This window comes from Pogona vitticeps, chromosome 4 (assembly GCF_051106095.1).
Source record: "Pogona vitticeps strain Pit_001003342236 chromosome 4, PviZW2.1, whole genome shotgun sequence".
Lineage (NCBI taxonomy): Eukaryota > Metazoa > Chordata > Lepidosauria > Squamata > Agamidae > Pogona > Pogona vitticeps.
In genome coordinates, this window is record NC_135786.1 from 103771786 (window position 1) to 103789210 (window position 17425).

At 40.7% G+C, this 17425-nt stretch overlaps 1 protein-coding gene across 4 annotated transcripts in view; it reads left to right on the top strand.

The window, feature by feature from the left end:
• Nucleotides 1-230: 230 nt before the first annotated feature.
• Nucleotides 231-17425, top strand: part of DENND1B (DENN domain containing 1B) — a 217211-nt gene continuing 200016 nt past the window's right edge. Inside the window, exons 1-2 of one of the 4 annotated variants that reach the window (XM_072998076.2) lie at nucleotides 231-948; nucleotides 9277-9341. In XM_072998076.2, coding sequence (XP_072854177.2) covers nucleotides 359-948; nucleotides 9277-9341 — 655 coding nt within the window. In that variant the 5' untranslated portion in view covers nucleotides 231-358. The remainder of the gene's footprint in view (nucleotides 949-9276; nucleotides 9342-17425) is intronic. The other 3 variants (XM_078392296.1, XM_072998074.2, XM_072998075.2) reach the window with 3 other exon arrangements.

The following is a 17425-nucleotide window of genomic DNA, read 5'->3' on the forward strand; positions in this document are numbered from 1 at the left end:
TGACAAGAAGGCGGTCATTTGAACCCACGACTGGAATCATGCCACTTCGCATGAAAGGCTGCCAAATATTTGCCTAGCGTAAGTTCGATGCACAGCAATTTGATGATGATGATGATGATGATGATGATGATAATAATAAGAATAATAAGAATAATAAGAATAATAAGAATAATAAGAATAATAATAATAATAATAATAAGAAGAAGAAGAAGAAGCACCACCACTGCTTCGTGGCAAAGTTTAATTCCCTGCTGATCCCTTCCGACCTAAAAGGGCCAAGGGGGTAGGCCTGGGCCGGCGTTACCTCTCCTCCATTCCTGGTCCGTTGGCAACCCTAATTAATGGCTTTCTGCGCAAGATGCCTGAGGTCAAAGAGGCAGCTCCGCCGCGGTTGTCCCCGCCGGCCGGCCGGCCGGCCTGGTTCCCTTTCTTCCCCACCCCCGTCGCCCAGCTTGAGCTCTCCACGACCCGCAGCCACCGCCCAGGCCCAAGCGAGACGCTCCTCCGGTCCCCGCAGAGCTTCCTGCTTCCCACAAGGTGCCGAAGAAGCCGCTTCTCTGCGACAGGAACTGAGAGACTGAGAGCGAGGCAGCGAGACGCAGGAGCGCCAAGCGGGGGAGGCGGCGCTGCTCGTTCGGCCGCCGTCACGACGAGGCGAGCCGCCAGCCGGCCATGGGCCACCCTGGGCGAAGACGCCTGTAAGAGGCAGACCCCCGCCCACCTCCCCGCGGGACCGGGGGGGGGGGAAGAGGGAAAGGGAAAGCCAGAGGCGGCGGCGGCGCTCGGGCTCCCCTTCGCTCTTGCCCTCCTTTCCCGCCCAGGCTGGGGCGGGCGCCTGACTCGCCTTCTGGCCCTTCGGGGTTTGTTGCTGCTGCTGCTGCTGCTGCAGCCGCCACCTCAGCCGCCACCCCCCCCTCCTCGAGATGAGACCATGGACAGCAGGATCAAGTGAGTGACGGGCGCGCTATGGCGAGAGGTGGTGGTGGTGGTGGTGGAGGAGGAGGAGGAGAAGTGTGCGCACGGGGCTCCTGGCTGGGGAGCCGCTGGAAGTGGGGCTCAGGAGGGACTGAAGGGGGAGGCGTCAGCTTAGGCCTCAAAGCCTCCCCCAGCCCCACTTTGAATACGCGCCGGGCGGTGGTGGTGGTGGTGGTGAGGAGGGAACAGCTCGGCTGGGTGGGGAGCTGATGTCAGCGAGAAGGGAAGAGGGGATGGCCATTGGGAATCGGTGGAGGACAGCCTCCCTCCCCTCTCCTCCCCTCCCCACACCCATCCACGCTTTTGTCATACGTCTGACTCTGGGTGGCTTCAATCCTAAGCATGCTTGCAAGGAAGGCACTCTCATCCATTCTTCCTCAAACTGAACATCTGGTGTATAGAAAGGCCACCTCCATGATTCAGTCCCCCTCTCTCCTGGAGGGAACACCTGACCATTCCTTCTAAAAAATTCTGAAAATAATCCTTGTATCCCTCCCTTCTCTTTCTGCCCCAGGAGACCCCTCCTTTCTTTTTTGTTCCCTCCTTTCTGTCTTCCCTCTTAATGAACAGTCAACATAAATCTGATATAACAAAGATTTTTCTTTCTTACACACTGGGCATGTTTAATGTTCATTTTATTATTGTCATGCAAGAACTACTGGCTTTGGGCACAGTAGATCCCAAAGCTGTGGAAAACTGCTACAGATTTCAAACTAGGTGCCTTAAAGGCAGAAGAACAGACCTGGCCACTATTTTTTTTTTCTGGTCTACTCTAGCTGCTGCCAGCATTAGGAAACACCTTCATCCCTTAACTACTGCACACATTCTCAGTCTCATTGAAAACAACAGGCATTCAGTGCACAGTTGAGACAATATCCTCCCTCTGGTTCCAGATTTGGCAGGACCACAATACAATATTTTAACTTTCTAGAAAAATGATCTTTAGCTCCAGGAAGTTTTTACCTTAAAGTCTGTGCATGCTTAGATGTATGTGTGGCATGTTAGCGGGACTGTGCAGTCTGGCAAGGCGAGGTGCTATGAAATGATGCTTTCTCATCAATAAGTCTGACAATTATAGGTATTTTAGGAGTGGATTGTGAGGTGGTAGTTTGGCAAGGAAACAGGTGACGATGAGCAACAGATGTTAATAGGTTGGTGCCACCAAATTCAGAAGCCTGCATTTCACTATTCTAATAATTTCCTGTTTGGAGTATAAATGATTATATATTTTAAATCATTAACAGATTTCCAAGGAGATCCTTTTTTCGGTGAAGCACACGATAAACATTGGGTTTTCCTCATATTTGCACTTAAGCTCTTGACCTCAAAAGACCTGCTGAACTTTATATTCTGAGCAGTTTTAAAGTGATAAGAGCTTCAATCTCTTTGTTTGCAAAGTGGTTTTAATCTATCTATGATGATCCAGCTGGAACAGATATATAAGCCTGTCTTACTTTGGAGATCTGGTCTGACACTTTAAATATTGTGGGAGGTGATGAGTAAACTTTAAAGACTTTATTGTAAGAGCAAACTTAAAAATATGCACAGCAGGAAGTACAGCAGTAATTCACAGACATTAAAGTGTGCCGTGTCTATCTAGTTTCTGTGACAGAAGGTTGAAGTTATAGTTAAGTATCTTCCAAAGAAGTAGCCGTGTTGGTCTGTCTCAGCACGTTGGAGAACCCAGTCATCATGGGTACCTCTGCTCTCAGACTTTCGAAATTATACTGCAGCGATTGCAGGAGCAATTCTCACATGTAAGGCTGTGCTCCTGTGCACAATTGACTGGGAATGAGCTCTAATGAATGCAGAGAGACTTACTTCTGAGTAAACATGCACAGGATTTTATTATAGGTCCCTTTTGTATGTAGGGAATTATGATGCCATCCAGTATTTTCCTTGAAATTCAGTCCTCGTGTTGGTCTGGCTTGGATTTTTCATGGTTGGTGGCCCCTCCTGATCTTATTGAATGTAGACTGGAGGGGAATAGTAGTATAGTAAAGATAAATATTTATTTATTTTTTATTTTTATTTAACAGATTCTCTAGTCTGCTTTTTAGGGTGAAACCTGGTTCAAAGCAGATTATTGTATACAAGTACAAATAAACATTTCAATCATACCTTAAAAGCTATGGTAAATGCACATAACTAAAATAACAGAACAGGTATAACTAATAAGAAAAGAGATCAAATCTTAATAAAAGGCTCCATATGCTAACTAATGCTGACTGGGAATAAATAGGCATTTAAAATTCCCCTAAAGGCTGAGAAAGAGGGATAATACATATGTATATGTTCTTTTATTGGAAGCCGCTCAGAGTGGTCTATTTGATCAGATGGGCGGGATACAAATCAAATAAATAAATAAATAAATAAATAAATAAATAAATAAATAAATAAATAAATAAATAAATAAATAAATAAATAAATAAATAAATAAATTCCTATGAAAGTCATTCAAAATATGTGAATCTGTGCCAGAAAAGTTCTGCCCTTGCCATTCACCAGTTTCAAAGCTCTTACTGGTGGACTAGTTACTTCTTCTGGCTGAAGAGCACGAGGAAGTAGTGACTGAATGTAGGTATGAACATTTTAAACAGGACTTCATTATCCCACACCTCATCCCTCTCATCCATGGCAAGGCTACAGCAGTTTGGATCCAAGAGGCAGTAGACCACATTTGATGCAACACAGCAAGATGTGTGATCAGTCTACTGATTGAACTCCCCTCCACTGTAGGTAATAGGAAATTGCAAATCTGATTGGAATATTAATTGCACTTCACTCTTTTCCTAAAGCAGTGATGTAAACCTATGGGCCACAAGCTGTATCTGCTCCTCAGCCACTTGAGGTGTGGTTTTCATTTCCTTTTTCCAGATGTCTGGAGAAGCCCTGCCGAGGACAAGCAGCTGTGTGTTCTGGAACAGTAATGTCATTCAGAAAGCGTCTTTCACACACACACACCCATAGCCTTGCTGCTGAGACTTGTTTCTCAGTAGAGATCTTGTGTGGACATGGGAAATCAAACAGATAGATACCTGCCACAAAAGATACTTTCTAGCCTGAAAGAATAAAATATATAAGATGCAATTGTCTTTCTAATTATGAATGAAAATGTGTTGAAATAGAGACAAATTTTTAATGGAAGACTTTCCAGAATGGAAATGATTGAGCACTAATTACAGTTTTGATCAGGTTTAGAGCTTTGTGGGCCTAAGGAAGGGAGGCAAAATGTGAATCTGAGCTAACGACTATATTTACATATCTTGAAATCTACTGCCTGTTGTTAAACTGAAGCACTTTGATAGTTTGCAGTTATGACTCTTTTATGAGATTTAATTTGCAGTTTATAACATGCTTGTCGTCTGACTCTTCGTGACCCCATGGACCAGAGCACGCCAGGCCCTCCTATCTTCCACTGCCTCCCGTAGTTGTGTCAAATTCATGTTAGTTGCTTCGCAGACACTGTCCAGCCATCTCATCCTCTGTCGTCCCCTTCTCCTCTTGCTGTCACACTTTCCTAACATCAACATCTTAGTTAACACTATTTACACCCTTCTTGGTTTTTTGCTTTCTTCCATTGTTTACCTTCCTGAATCTAAGATGTGCACGTTCAGTGGTTTCTTCAGCACTCACTAGATTTGGCTTTTCGTCTGATGTCCTTATTATTCATTTCATATGACTTTAACAAAGGTGATATCTGTGTCAGATGCTAGTGCTGGTTCTTTAGCACAAAAAGTGTTCATTTATTAGTAGGCTAGAATTATAGTGTTCTCTGAAGATCTATTATTTACCGTGTTAATTACATTCTTGTAAATAAACTTAGAGGGACGTGGTGGCACTGCGGCTTAAACCGCAGAAGCCTCTGTGCTGCATGATTAGAAGACCTGCAGTCATAAGATCGAATCCACATGACAGAGTGAGTTCCCATTGCTAGTCCCAGCTCCTGCCAATCTAGCAGTTCGAAAGCATGCAAATGCAAGTAAATAGGTACCACCATGGTGGGAAGGTAACGGCGTTCCGTGTCTAGTCGTGCTGGCCACATGCCCATGGAAGATTGTCTTTGGACAAACGCTAGGTTGGAAATGGAGATGAGCACCACCCCCTAGAGTCGGACATGACTGGACAAATTGTCAAGGGGAACTTTTACCTTTACCTAAATACACTTATTGGTTGCTCATAGTTCCTCATATCATTCCATAATATTCTCACCACTGCCTCTTAAGCCAGAGATATGCAATATTGTGTATCTTTTTGAGGGCTCAGCCAGTCTAACCCATTATTGGGATTTATGAGAGTTATATAATTCAAAAACATTTCAAGTGCACCAGGTTACCTGTCGATCCCTTAGACACTAGCATTGGCTATCTCTTTCAAAGATACAGTCATTGTGGTAGGTGTCTGTATTTATATTTCAGTTAAAATTTTCAGCCAATAACTAAATGGAATTTATTTAAGCCTGTGGTCCCTAACTTTGGGTAACCCAGGTGTTCTTTGACTGCAGCTCCCAGAAACCTTCACCACTAGCTGTGCTGTCCTGGATTTCTGAGAGTTGCAGTCCAGGAACACCTGAGTTACCCAAGGTTGGGAACCACCGATTTAAGCCCCCAAAGAGAGGACATCAGATGGACTAGTAAACATAATGCAGGTGTGTATGTGCAAAGACATTTCCTTCGATGTAAGGAAATTCCATGAGCATTACCCTCTGTAGTGAACACCCTGTCTTCCTATATAATGGTATTGGCCTGCACCAATGGGAGCTCTTGGGAGGCGGAGCCAGAGAAACCAGGAGGGAGGGGTGAGCCAGAGTCTAGGGAGTTCAGTCAGAGAGAGACAGAGAAGACAGAAAGAGTTTGGGAGTTTGAGGCAGAGAGAGTGTTTAAGGAGTGATTAGTCAGCGTGTGACCTGTATTAATTAAGATAGAAGAGGTTAAAGTAAAATACTGAAGCTTTGTATTAACTTTAAGAATGTGCTTAAGAACTATTCCTAAAACAACGTGTAATCAATAAATCTGTTTCTGTTTAAAAGTTCAGTACTGAATGGACCTCAGTCTTTCATAGGAGATATAGGTTGATAAAGAGATCAGTTGGTGGCAGCATGTTAAAGGGCGTGTTGGGATACAGTGGACCCTTGACTTACAGACGGCTTGACTTACAGACTTTTTGAGTTACAGACTTCTCTGGCCGCAAAATTTAGGTTTGACTTGCAGACTGAGATTTGACTTACAGACCAGAAAAAAACCAAAATGGATCAAAAACAGCCTGTCACGGGATTAATCGGTTTTCAATGCACTGTAGGTCAATGGAGACTTGACTTACAGACTTTTTGACCTGAGAACCGCCTTCCAATACGGATTAAGTTCTCAAGTCAAGACCCCACTGTACCTTCATGAGCTCTTTGTTTGGTGAAACAAGTAGGGGCCACAGAGTAAACGCCACATCCACTAGTGCAGCTTGACTTCTCCAGTCCTCTGGGATCTTGTTCTGTTTTTAAGGCCTGTCCTGCTTGAGACAGGTGTTGTTTGAGGATGCTCTGATAACAGAACCGGAGCTACTCTGTGGTACAACAAGGGAAGTCTTGCTGCAAAAACTCCCCTTGGGTAATTCCCAGTTGCTATTTTTAGTGAGACCAATTGCTTCCTCAATTATTTGTGAGAATCCAGACTATGATCATGCTAGACCAGTGGTTGTTAACCTTGGGTTACTCGGGTGTTTTTGAACTGCAACTCCCAGAAACCCCAGCCAGCACAGCTGGTGGTGAAGGCTTCTGGGAGTTGCAGTCCAAAAACACCTGAGTCACCCAAGGTTAAGAACCACTGTGCTAGACTGTAGCATTCCCATGTTTTTTCTGTTTCTGTCCTTCCCCCCCCCCCAGTTGCTATTTGTCACATTTTTAAAAAAAAGCCCATTCAAGACATGATGTACTCCAACATAGTGTGTAATGTCTAATATCACAGTCTTTTTCATTTGGGCAGAAGGAGTAGGGAAGTACCAGCGACCACATGTAATCTTCCGTCTCCAGCTGCCCTAGGGCTTGCTGGTGTTTGAGTCACCATGGCCATTATTGTTTTTGATTTTCATATTTAAAAAGCAGTAGTGAGACTGTTTAATTTCCCACCAGCAAATGAAACTCTTTGCAGGAAGGGCTCTGGAGATAGAGCCACTTTGTTTCAGTTTGGAAATATTTTGCTGTCCTTGTTTATGCAAAGAAGTTTTGTTGTCCTTGTTGTTTTAGTAGGTGAAGCTACAGTGCAACCGTGTAATTCAAATACATAGGTAGATCAGTTGTAGTGGGTTTGCAGTGGAAGGGAAGACCTTGTCCGGCACAGCCGCCCTTGTGCAGCATACCTGCTTTGCACCGCCTGATCTCAGGTCTGCCCCCCATTGGTATATCTGCTCGCACCACTGTTGTGTTGGCTGAGATCTGCTGGCAGAGGAGCCAGAAGAGGGATAGAAAGGGGGAGGAGTGAGGAAAGAGTTGAATTACACAGGATCCAAAACCATTCTCAGCCTGGATTCACAGTGAATGTGCTGGCACAAAATAGGCTACCGTGCTGGTAGTTTTAAGTAATTTCCAGTCCCCGTAGTTAGAAGAGGTTTGGAGTCAGCCCAGCCCCAGCTGAGTTAGTGTTAGTTTAGCCATCCCTCAGGAATCCTGGCTGCTTTGTAATCTACGCACCTAACATATTTCTGTTCTTGTAGGTTGCTTTTTTAAGGTGGTGCATTTGTGCAAGTTCCTCCTTCCTAGCCACTAGCCAGATTTTACTTGTCTAGTAGTGTTGGAGGCAATTGCCTTTTTTAAAAAACAAAAATCCATGCACTTTTGCTGTTCTGTAAATGATTACTGCTTACTTCAACTGTTGGGTATCAGCCCATCATGCTGAAACCTGCACATCTTTTTGAAGTACGTTATGTCTGATGAAGACTTTCTAACTTGGGTGTAGTTACTGAGCATCCTTGAGCTAGCTCAGTTTTATAAATCGCGATTCACCTGATTGGGGGAGAGCAAGATTACCTCCAGGTGTCATGTGGGGAAAAGGATCAAAAGTGGAAGGGGGTTGGTTCTGTCCCCCTTGAGATAGCTAATGAGTCAGAAATGATTAGCACGGGCATTTGGGAGCAACTGCTTTAGTAACTTTTAGACAATTAAATTGACAATTTAATTTTTTATTCTCCCAAATAATGTGGAATACAGTGATGAAATACTCTATGTTCATTTAGTTGGATTCAGTATCATATTATGGAGTTAAATGTAAGCTCTTCACTGGTAAGGGCGCTTTCAATGTCAGCTGCTGCAGTGTTTCAAATTTAAATTTGATTTGTGGAGATTAAAAGTTGGCAGCCTTCATAAGGGCAGATATACATATATATATAATGCCTTTCCTTTATAATTTTTCTGAATTGTAATATAATTCTGCTTTAATCCATATTCCCCTTTCTGTTGTTTTCGAACAATTAGAGCGCTTCTTGGTTTAATATCAGTTTGGTGCTGGTCCATTTCCAGGAACAATTCAAAGTGCTGTTTTTGACACAAGAGAGTAGTTTTTCTACACTGCCCCCAAACTATGGAACTCCCTGTCATGCAAGGCCAGGTTGGCCCTTTCCTTTAGGCATAATTAGTGACTGGTTGACTGAATGTTCTCAAATGGGGCTATTATGTTTTTTTCTGGAGGAAGTCAGAGTATAAATATTTTACATATGTAAATAATGAAATGGGGTAATGTATTTGATAGTTAATTTATTGCTATTTTCCTAACAAAAGTTGTAAAACTAGTTCAGATTTTTTTTTTTAGTATATGCTATTTGATTAATTACGTTGCTGCTCAAAACTATGGTTAAATACAATTAAGATATAAAATCAGCTGCAGAAAATCATTTTAGCATAATATATTAAGATGTATATTTTTATTAAGATGTACGTAAAATATTAATATTCACTTACTTCTAATGGAATCTGGTGTAATTAAATATTTGCCATTGGGCCAGCATGATTCTTCACTCCCTCCGCTCCTTATGGAAGAGAATTATGTATAATTTGTTTAGCTAGTTGGTAATCCAATACTTTGTAAACTTAAAACAATATTGTGCTGGAAACTTTATGCAATTCTATCTGTATCTCACTGTTACTTGATTGATAGAGAAGAATCGCTTTGTACTGTACAATTGCAGGATAATATTCTCATGCTGTTTAATGTTTTGTGCTGTCAGCTGTGTTGGTAAAGCAGAGATAACATGCAGTCAGATGGTTTACATTTTTGTGACGCATGCATGACTAATTGCCAGTCTTGTTTATATTTCTAGGGAAAATCCACAGAGGACCTTTGACTTGGTGCTACAGGTAAAATGCCAGGCTTCTGAAAATGAAGGTAATGGTCTCCAGCCATTTTTATTCCTGCAGATAAATTAGATATACAAAAGATGTGACAGACAGATTATTTATTTCATTCATATTTTTTTAAAAATGCAAATAATAGATTGAAAGTAGTATGCTTGATTAATCGATGAGTTGCTTTCCATGACACCAGATTTTCAGTAAGTATTAGGACAATTAATTATGAAAAAAACTAAGATCATGGCCACTGCTCCCATCACCTCCTGGCAAATAGAAGGGGAAGATATGGAGGCAGTGACAGATTTTACTTTTTTTGGCTCCATGATCACTGCAGATGGTGACAGCAGCCACGGAATTAAAAGACGCCTGCTTCTTGGGAGGAAAGTGATGACAAAGCTAGACAGCATCTTAAAAAGCAGAGATATCAGCTTGTCAACAAAAGTCCGCATAATCAAAGCTATGGTTTTTCCAGTAGTGATGTATGGAAGTGAGAGCTGGACCATAAAGAAGGCTGGCTGCTGAACAATAGATGCTTTTGAACTGTGGTGCTGGAGGAGACTCTTGAGAGTCCCCTAGACTGCAAGGAGAACAAACTTATCCTTTCTGAAGGAAATCAACCCTGAGTGCTCACTGGAAGGACAGATCCTGAAGTTGAGGCTCCAACACTTTGGCCATCTCATGAGAAGAGAAGACTCCCTGGAAAAGACCCTGATGTTGGGAAAGTGTGAGGGCAAGAGGAGAAGGAGACGACAGAGGAGGAGATGGTTGGACAGTGTCACCAAAGCTACCAACATGAATTTGACCAAACTCCGGGAGGCAGTGGAAGACAGGAGGGTCTGGTGTGCTCTGATCCATGGGGTCATGAAGAATTGGACACGACTTAATGACTAAACAACAACAATATTACATTTGCATTATTTACATCTATTATTATTGGCTGTGGCAGAATAGTATTTAACTGGGGGTGTGTAAATCATATTGACTTTGTTCTTTAACCCTTTTCAATGTGTGTGTTATAATTGACTAAATAGATTGCTTTTTAGTGCTATGTATAATTATGATACTGAAGCAGGAATCTGGTTATGCTCATCTAAGCAGCTATGCTATTAGTGGAATAAGACATTATTTGCTGTCCCTGTGCTTCTCTTCTTCCAGTAATGAGGGTTGACAAAGATTTGAAAGGGCATATTTGATTCATGCAATGTATTTACATTGCTCATACTTAACTTAGATCTAGTCACAGTATTGTAAATTAGAGAAAAGAATGAAGACTTGTCTCAAGGCCTTTCCCCTAAATCAGATTTTTGGTTCTGTGTTCTTTTAAAAACCAGGTTATATGTTAGAACCTGGAATCCACTTAGGTATTTGGATTAGGTAATCACCCAGAACTTAAACTGCACTAAGGTCCAACCTCACTATTTGTATCTCACTCTAGAAAAGGTAGTACAATATAGTACTTCCAAGCATGTGCAGAGTGCCTTTACTGCATCAGTGAGAGGTATTGTGGCAATAATGCTGCATACACAAGGAACTGGTCCTCCTGCAAGCAGAAAACAAACTACAAAGGCAATATAACATGTGTGGGGGGGAAATAAAGTAAATTGATAGATAGTAAAGTAATATATTGTTTTTGGTTGCTATTGCTGTCAAACTGCTTCCTATATAAGGCAATCTTGTGAATTAATTACCTCCCAAAGGTCCTATAATTAACAACCTTTCTTAGGTCTTGCAAAATATAGACCATGGTTTCCTTTATTCAGTCACTCCATCTCACGGTAGATCTTCCTCTTTTCCAACTGCCTTCAATTTTTCCTAGTATTCTTGTATGTTCTAGTGAATCTTGTCTTCTTGTGACATGTCCAGAGTACAGTAGCCTCAGCTTAGTAATTTTAGCTTCTGGTGAGTAGAAATCAATAATTCTATATTTCCAACAATCAAACACTTATCATAGTCCCAATCTGGAAAAATATTGTTGTGATGAGATCTCTTGGTTATATCTTACTTGTATATTTTATCAAAACTGACTAAAGCACAAAATGTTTTATTTTGTGTGGGAGGCTGCTGAAAATAATCCTCTGGTATCATCTCTTCCATAGCACTAATTATCTGAGATGAATCATTCAGGATATCTTTGCCAGGAGAACTTCCCCACAAGGGTTTTTATCTTTTTCCAGAAGCAATAATGTAAAAATCACACACACAAAAATATAAGAGACGGTAGAGACAAAAGCAGTTCAAGGCTGCTGCTGGACTGAATTGTGAATCATACTCCATAGGGAATATGGCAACAGAGAGGTGCTACATTTTAACATGTTTTTGAAATTTTTAGAACATGTAGCTTCTGCTGTTACTTCTGTATCACCATTAAGCCACGTGCTAGTTCTTTGTACCAGATTAGCCAAAATCCTGTTATGTCGTTATTTTGGCAGAAGGGAAATGGCATAACCTGAAGTAACAAATTAACAAGTCCCCACTTGGATTCCTGGTTGTGTGCCAAAGCACTTGATTGATGCCCAATGAAGAATCCAAACAGAGATTTGTTAATTAGCAGCAATTTGCTGCTGCTGCAAGTTATACCATTTCCTTCTGCTAACAGAAGAGAGTTCTGGCTGTGGTCTGCTCATTCACCAATATTTTGTGCAAACTGGGATTTAAGCTACTTTGATATGAACATGGAACTGTACTAAAATTTTCAGAGAGTAAGCCTACAGAAATATTACCTTGTAGATTCAGTCCTTTGAAACTTTGACAGGAAAGGTGACAGAAGTTTTAATTCTAGCTAACTAAGTTGGAGATGTCAGAAGCCATGGCTACCCCTTTCATCTCTAGAGAACAAGGGTAAGATACTGTAAAATACTCTATGCAGTCTGTGGTTGAAAGTAAGTAAGCACAGATCAGAGTACATAAAGGATAGTCTGGGCAATCTGAAGAAGGCCCTCTCTGTCCTCTTCCCCATGCAGAGACAAATGTCTTCTTGAGTGTAGGCTGTATTGCAGCCACTCACTTCCAAGAGAAGTAACATCTAATCCCTTCCTTACATGTTTACTTACCTTGTTATCTATCTCCATAGTTAGAGCATATGGGCACTCAAGCTGTGCAGAGATGTATGTTTCAAGGGACTCGCCCATCTGGAACTTGCTCCTGTTACCAGGCTGGGTGGGAATTATGAGAAACAAGAGTCCTCTATCATAAACTGCACTAGAAAGATAAGTTATTTATTATTCCTTTTTTACTGCTTATTTGTAATCTCTAAGGGTCACTCTACACAGTAAATTGAGCTCATATTTCGAACAGCGCTCCCTTAAATTGTGAAAGATGTCTGTTTGTCCTAACACTGACTTAAAAAAAACCCAACAACCTCTATAGCTTTCAAAATTTTTGTAATAGCAAATGATTCTCCTCCCTTTGGTGTATTTTGCTCTGTAATTGGTTGTTAGGAGGTGAACCCAGACAATTTGCACTCTGATTCCTCAGGCACGCAATTCTGAGTACATCCCCTTATTGGAGGGCAATATGGATATAGCAGGAAATTATGCAATCCCTCAAAAATTGGTGTGCTTAAGTAAGGCCTGCATACTAGGGCTGCCAGCTAATGCAATATGGTTAGAAAATTCATTCTAGACCCCAGTGTGTCAGGGTGTTCAATTAAATAATATAGGAAGAATAGAACTCAACTTCTGTATTGAAATTCCCAAGCCCACACTTTCCTTAGCCCTTCCCAGTAAAATTTCTTCATGCCACAAGATATAATGTCTGTATTTGTTTTTTTTTGGGGAGGGCAGATTCTGATGTGGGGTAAGAATAGCTAGAAACCAATTTTCTGTGGGCTGCTGATTTTGTAGTTGGGACTCACATGACTGGCTCACACATGACTGGGTCATTTATTGGCTGAAATTCTGTGGGCATAGCTCTGCACATGTAAGGCAGACGATGTCATCAACTATGGCTTTCCATCGCAAATTAAATGTTTCTGATTCCCCAATTGGGACAGCTGGCAGTGACTTTCAGATATTAAACACTCTCTCTCTCTCTCCCCTCCATCCCCCCCATCCTGAGGGAGTCTCAAAACCTGAGGGGTGTGTGGTTAATTAGATAAAAGATGGTGACTGATGAGGTCATCGGTCTTACACACTTGGAGCTGGGCCAACAGATTTCAGCCGCTAGATGTGGTCATAGCCACAGCCAAGGTAGAAGCAGCTAGATTAACACTGAAATGCCCTTTAGTGCCATGTAGAAAGATACCGTATGTGCTTTTAGCAATAGCAAGGGATTCACTTTTTTAACTAAATAAGGACATGATAAATGCCCTGTAAGGGGAAAAAAAAACTATTGTGTCTTGGAATTGGTAATCATCTTCATTCCCGTGACTATTTTAGATGATTTTATCATTTAATACTAATAACTGATCCTTTTTTTACTTCAAGTTCAGTTTATTAATTCAACATGAAATATAACAAATTTAGTCATTACCTTGTATTGCAGATCTAGCCTTAAATAGATGTTCATGGTAGAATAATCTTTTGAATATGTCATACTTAAAAATGAGGCCCTTTCAATCTCTGCGCCTGCACTCTTTTCTTCTTTATGAAAGAGATCTGTATTTTAAATGGGCTTTCTTCTTTGCATCCCATCTGCTCACTGTGCTTGATCTTGCTCTGAAGTTGGGGTTGAGTTTATGACATCATAGTCATAAATGTTGCTGTGGAAATATCAGAAGCAGAGAATTATTATCTCCCTGCAAAGACTGAGCAGCAGGAAAGACCGGTTTAGGAGGCAAAAAGTCCTTAATATGACCTACATATTTCCAGGATTTTTGTGGAAATGTTTACTTTGAATGTCTCTGCATCGTTAAAAATCCTTTCCCTTCAGGGCTCAATTTTTAAAATAAGTGTAGTGCTGCCCTATTATCAAATAATCCCTGTGGTTTTTTTTTAATAGGAGGGAGAATCTTCTTGTCAGTTTAATCACATTAACATTGTTTTAAGTTTGCTATTAATGGAAACATTGTACTGTGGTATTCTAATACATGAACTTTGAGTGTCAAGTATAATTGTTCCCCATCGTTGTTCATTTTTCCTTTCATATCTGATTAAATGGTGTACTACTTACACGTCTTGACACTGATCCAAGATCAGATTTTAAAAGAAAGCAACTTATTTAAAGATTCTTCTGGATATGATGCAACTTACAAGCTTTAAAATTTGGAATCATACTTTAAAATACTGTACAGTATCCTGTTGAGTTCAGCCTAGGATAGATCTGCAGAACCCAATGACCACCTCTACCATTATGAACTGTTTCCTCAGGTCTGTATCAAAGCATCTGTTCTGTCCCTGAAGAGTCATTTGCTTTTGAGCTATCAAGGATGAGGTGGGTGGCTATGGAAGATAGGACTTTCTTAGTAATCACTCTGAGGATAGAAAGACAGTATAGAATTAGGTTAAATTCCATTCGCTTAGTCTGATGCTATGTTTTTCAAGGCTGCAAGGGAACATGCCTTTGTTTTATGGTTGGTCATTCAACAAACTCAGTTTTTGTTTGCAAGTGTGATTCTGCAATCATGAAGATATTTGGAATCTAAGCATTGTTACCTTCTGGTTGTGCAATATAGTGTCTGCTATGTTTCTCCCCTGCAATATCTGTCTAGCTTTTCTGTTGCTCAGTTTTGAGTGTATTTTGATTCTGCTGTTTCATCAGCTTGATATTTAGCTTGAGGAGCATGGCTGTGAATAGTACTGGAATTATTAAAAGGATTTGAAATGTAAAGCTGTTTACAAGAACACTGAATAAACTGCTTTAGTTGTTGAAGTGTGTGCACTATGTATGTTGTGTGATTGGTAACTTGAGACATGTCATACCAATTGCAGCTCTCCCCCTTCCCCCTTTCAAAGAGGAAGGTTATTTCCTTGCAGTGGGCTGTCACTTATGGCTGGTGGCTGGACTGATCACAACTCAGCTAGGCTGCATGTAAAAATCCTTATGGTCCAGGCAGCCAACATTTGAAATAACTGTTTCATTGTGTGGGGTCATATGGAAGCCTGAAGAATCTTGCTGTCTTTACTAATTTAGAACTTTATTTACTAGGTGCTGCTTTTCTTGTATAATAGGAGAAGAAAGATGGCTTCTTAAGAAAAAAAATAACAGTGATCTTCCTTTGTGATGGTGATACAGTGGTGCCTCTCTAGATGATGATAACCCGTTCCACTGAAATCGCTGTTTAGCGAAATCATTGTCTAGCGAAAAGCATTTCCCCATTGGAATGCACTGAAACCTATTTAATGTGTTCCAATGGGGAAGAATAATCGTTGTCTAGCGAAAATCATCCATAGGAAAGCCGCTTTGCGAACTGCCAATCAGCTGTTTAAATCGCTGTCTTGTGAAGCTTAGGTCTCGAAAACACCTGTTTTGTGAGCGTGGAGGGAGCTGTCAAAATCATCATCTAGTGAAAATCGGTTTGCGAAGCAGGGACCAAACATTGTCCAGCGAAATTCCCCCATAGGAATCACTGTTTTGTGTATCACTATAGCGATCGCAAAAAGCCAGTGTCTAGCGAAAAAACTGTCATGCGGGGTAACTGTCTAGCGAGGCACCACTATACTTAGGAACAGGATTTTAAGGTTTCTTGGACTACTGATCCCATAATTCTCCATTCTGGGAGACAGACATCTAAATGTGGCTTATCTGGGAGAAAGGTCTTGACTGGAAGGCTTTGAAGCTTAGGTAGGCCTAGCTCTGTCTAAGCTTTCGGTTCAGAAAGAAAGGTCTCAACTAGCACTAGGGCAGAAAAAGAAAGCTGGGGCAGAACTAGACCTAGCTAGGCCTCAACACTGTCTAGTTTAGGCCTTTCGTCTGGTAGAACTCCAAGAATGAATGAAGAATTCTGGGAATAGTAGTCCAGAAAAATCCCATCCATAGTGACACATTTTGAAGTGGGTGGGTGTGATTTATCCGTTCTCTCATTGCAGCACTCTCACTTACATAGCTGACCTAAAGATAGGAAAGCATTCTAGGAAATAAAAAATAATGGGGTGTAGAATTTTTTTAAAATAAATTAACTTGATAAAAACAAAAAGAGAGTGAGGGAGAAAGAAAGGGAGTGTGTGTTTTGCCTAATAAAAAGTGGTTGAATGGCATCCAAACAAACAGGATAGTTAAGCATTGATTCCCACTTAGATTAAGTGCAAAGAAATTTATTTAGTGGTTACAGAAAGTAATCACTAAATACACAACACTGACCCCTATATGTTTAAAGCCTTTAATTCTAATATTTTAATATTTAATCTAAAATGTTCTTCCCTATCCAAATTGGAAACTCTAGATATGATGTCATACAGTAGTTCCAGATAGAATAATAAAGAAAACAAATAATATAGCCTTAAAAATACATTCTTCATTGGATCCAAATTTTTGATTCCTGTTTCAAAAAAGCAACACTTCTGCTAAAGGAATAGAGCCTCTGTGTCTAACACATGAATATAAAATAGCATATATTGCTATTATGAGCATTTTAAAATTACTTAACTATATTAAATTAGTGCTTTGTTGCTAATTTAAAGGTAGCAGTTGCTGTAAGACATGGATGTATGCTTCTGCAGGTGACTGTTTTTGCAGTGTATGATCAAAGTATTATTTCTGACAACCAGTTTGTTCAAGCCAGTGGCTCAAACTTTTGTACTAATCAGATAACTCATTTCCTTTGTTGGTTCCTTTTCATGGTTTCACTTGGGCATGATAAAAGGAAACCATGATCTGTATACTTTGGAAGGGACTGTGCATAGTGTTTAAAAATATCTATTGAAAGACTACATTTTAAAAATATTAATGGACTGAACACTGCAAAATGGATGCAGCTCTAACAGTAATTACGTATATTTTTTAAAAAAAGCTGGTTCTGACTTCCAGTGCCTTTCCCAGCATTTTCTAGTATGAAAGTACTCAGAAGTGGGTTACCAGTCCCTCTTTCTGGTAGAACTTTGGGACTTCAGCTTGCCTCAGGCAGTACAAGTACGGCATGGCCTTGCCATATATGTTCAGAGTGTTGCTGGCTGGTTGCCCTCCCAAGAAGGCCAGTGGGGATAAGAAGTTTTCATTTAATTTAAATTAAATATTCCCGTTGGT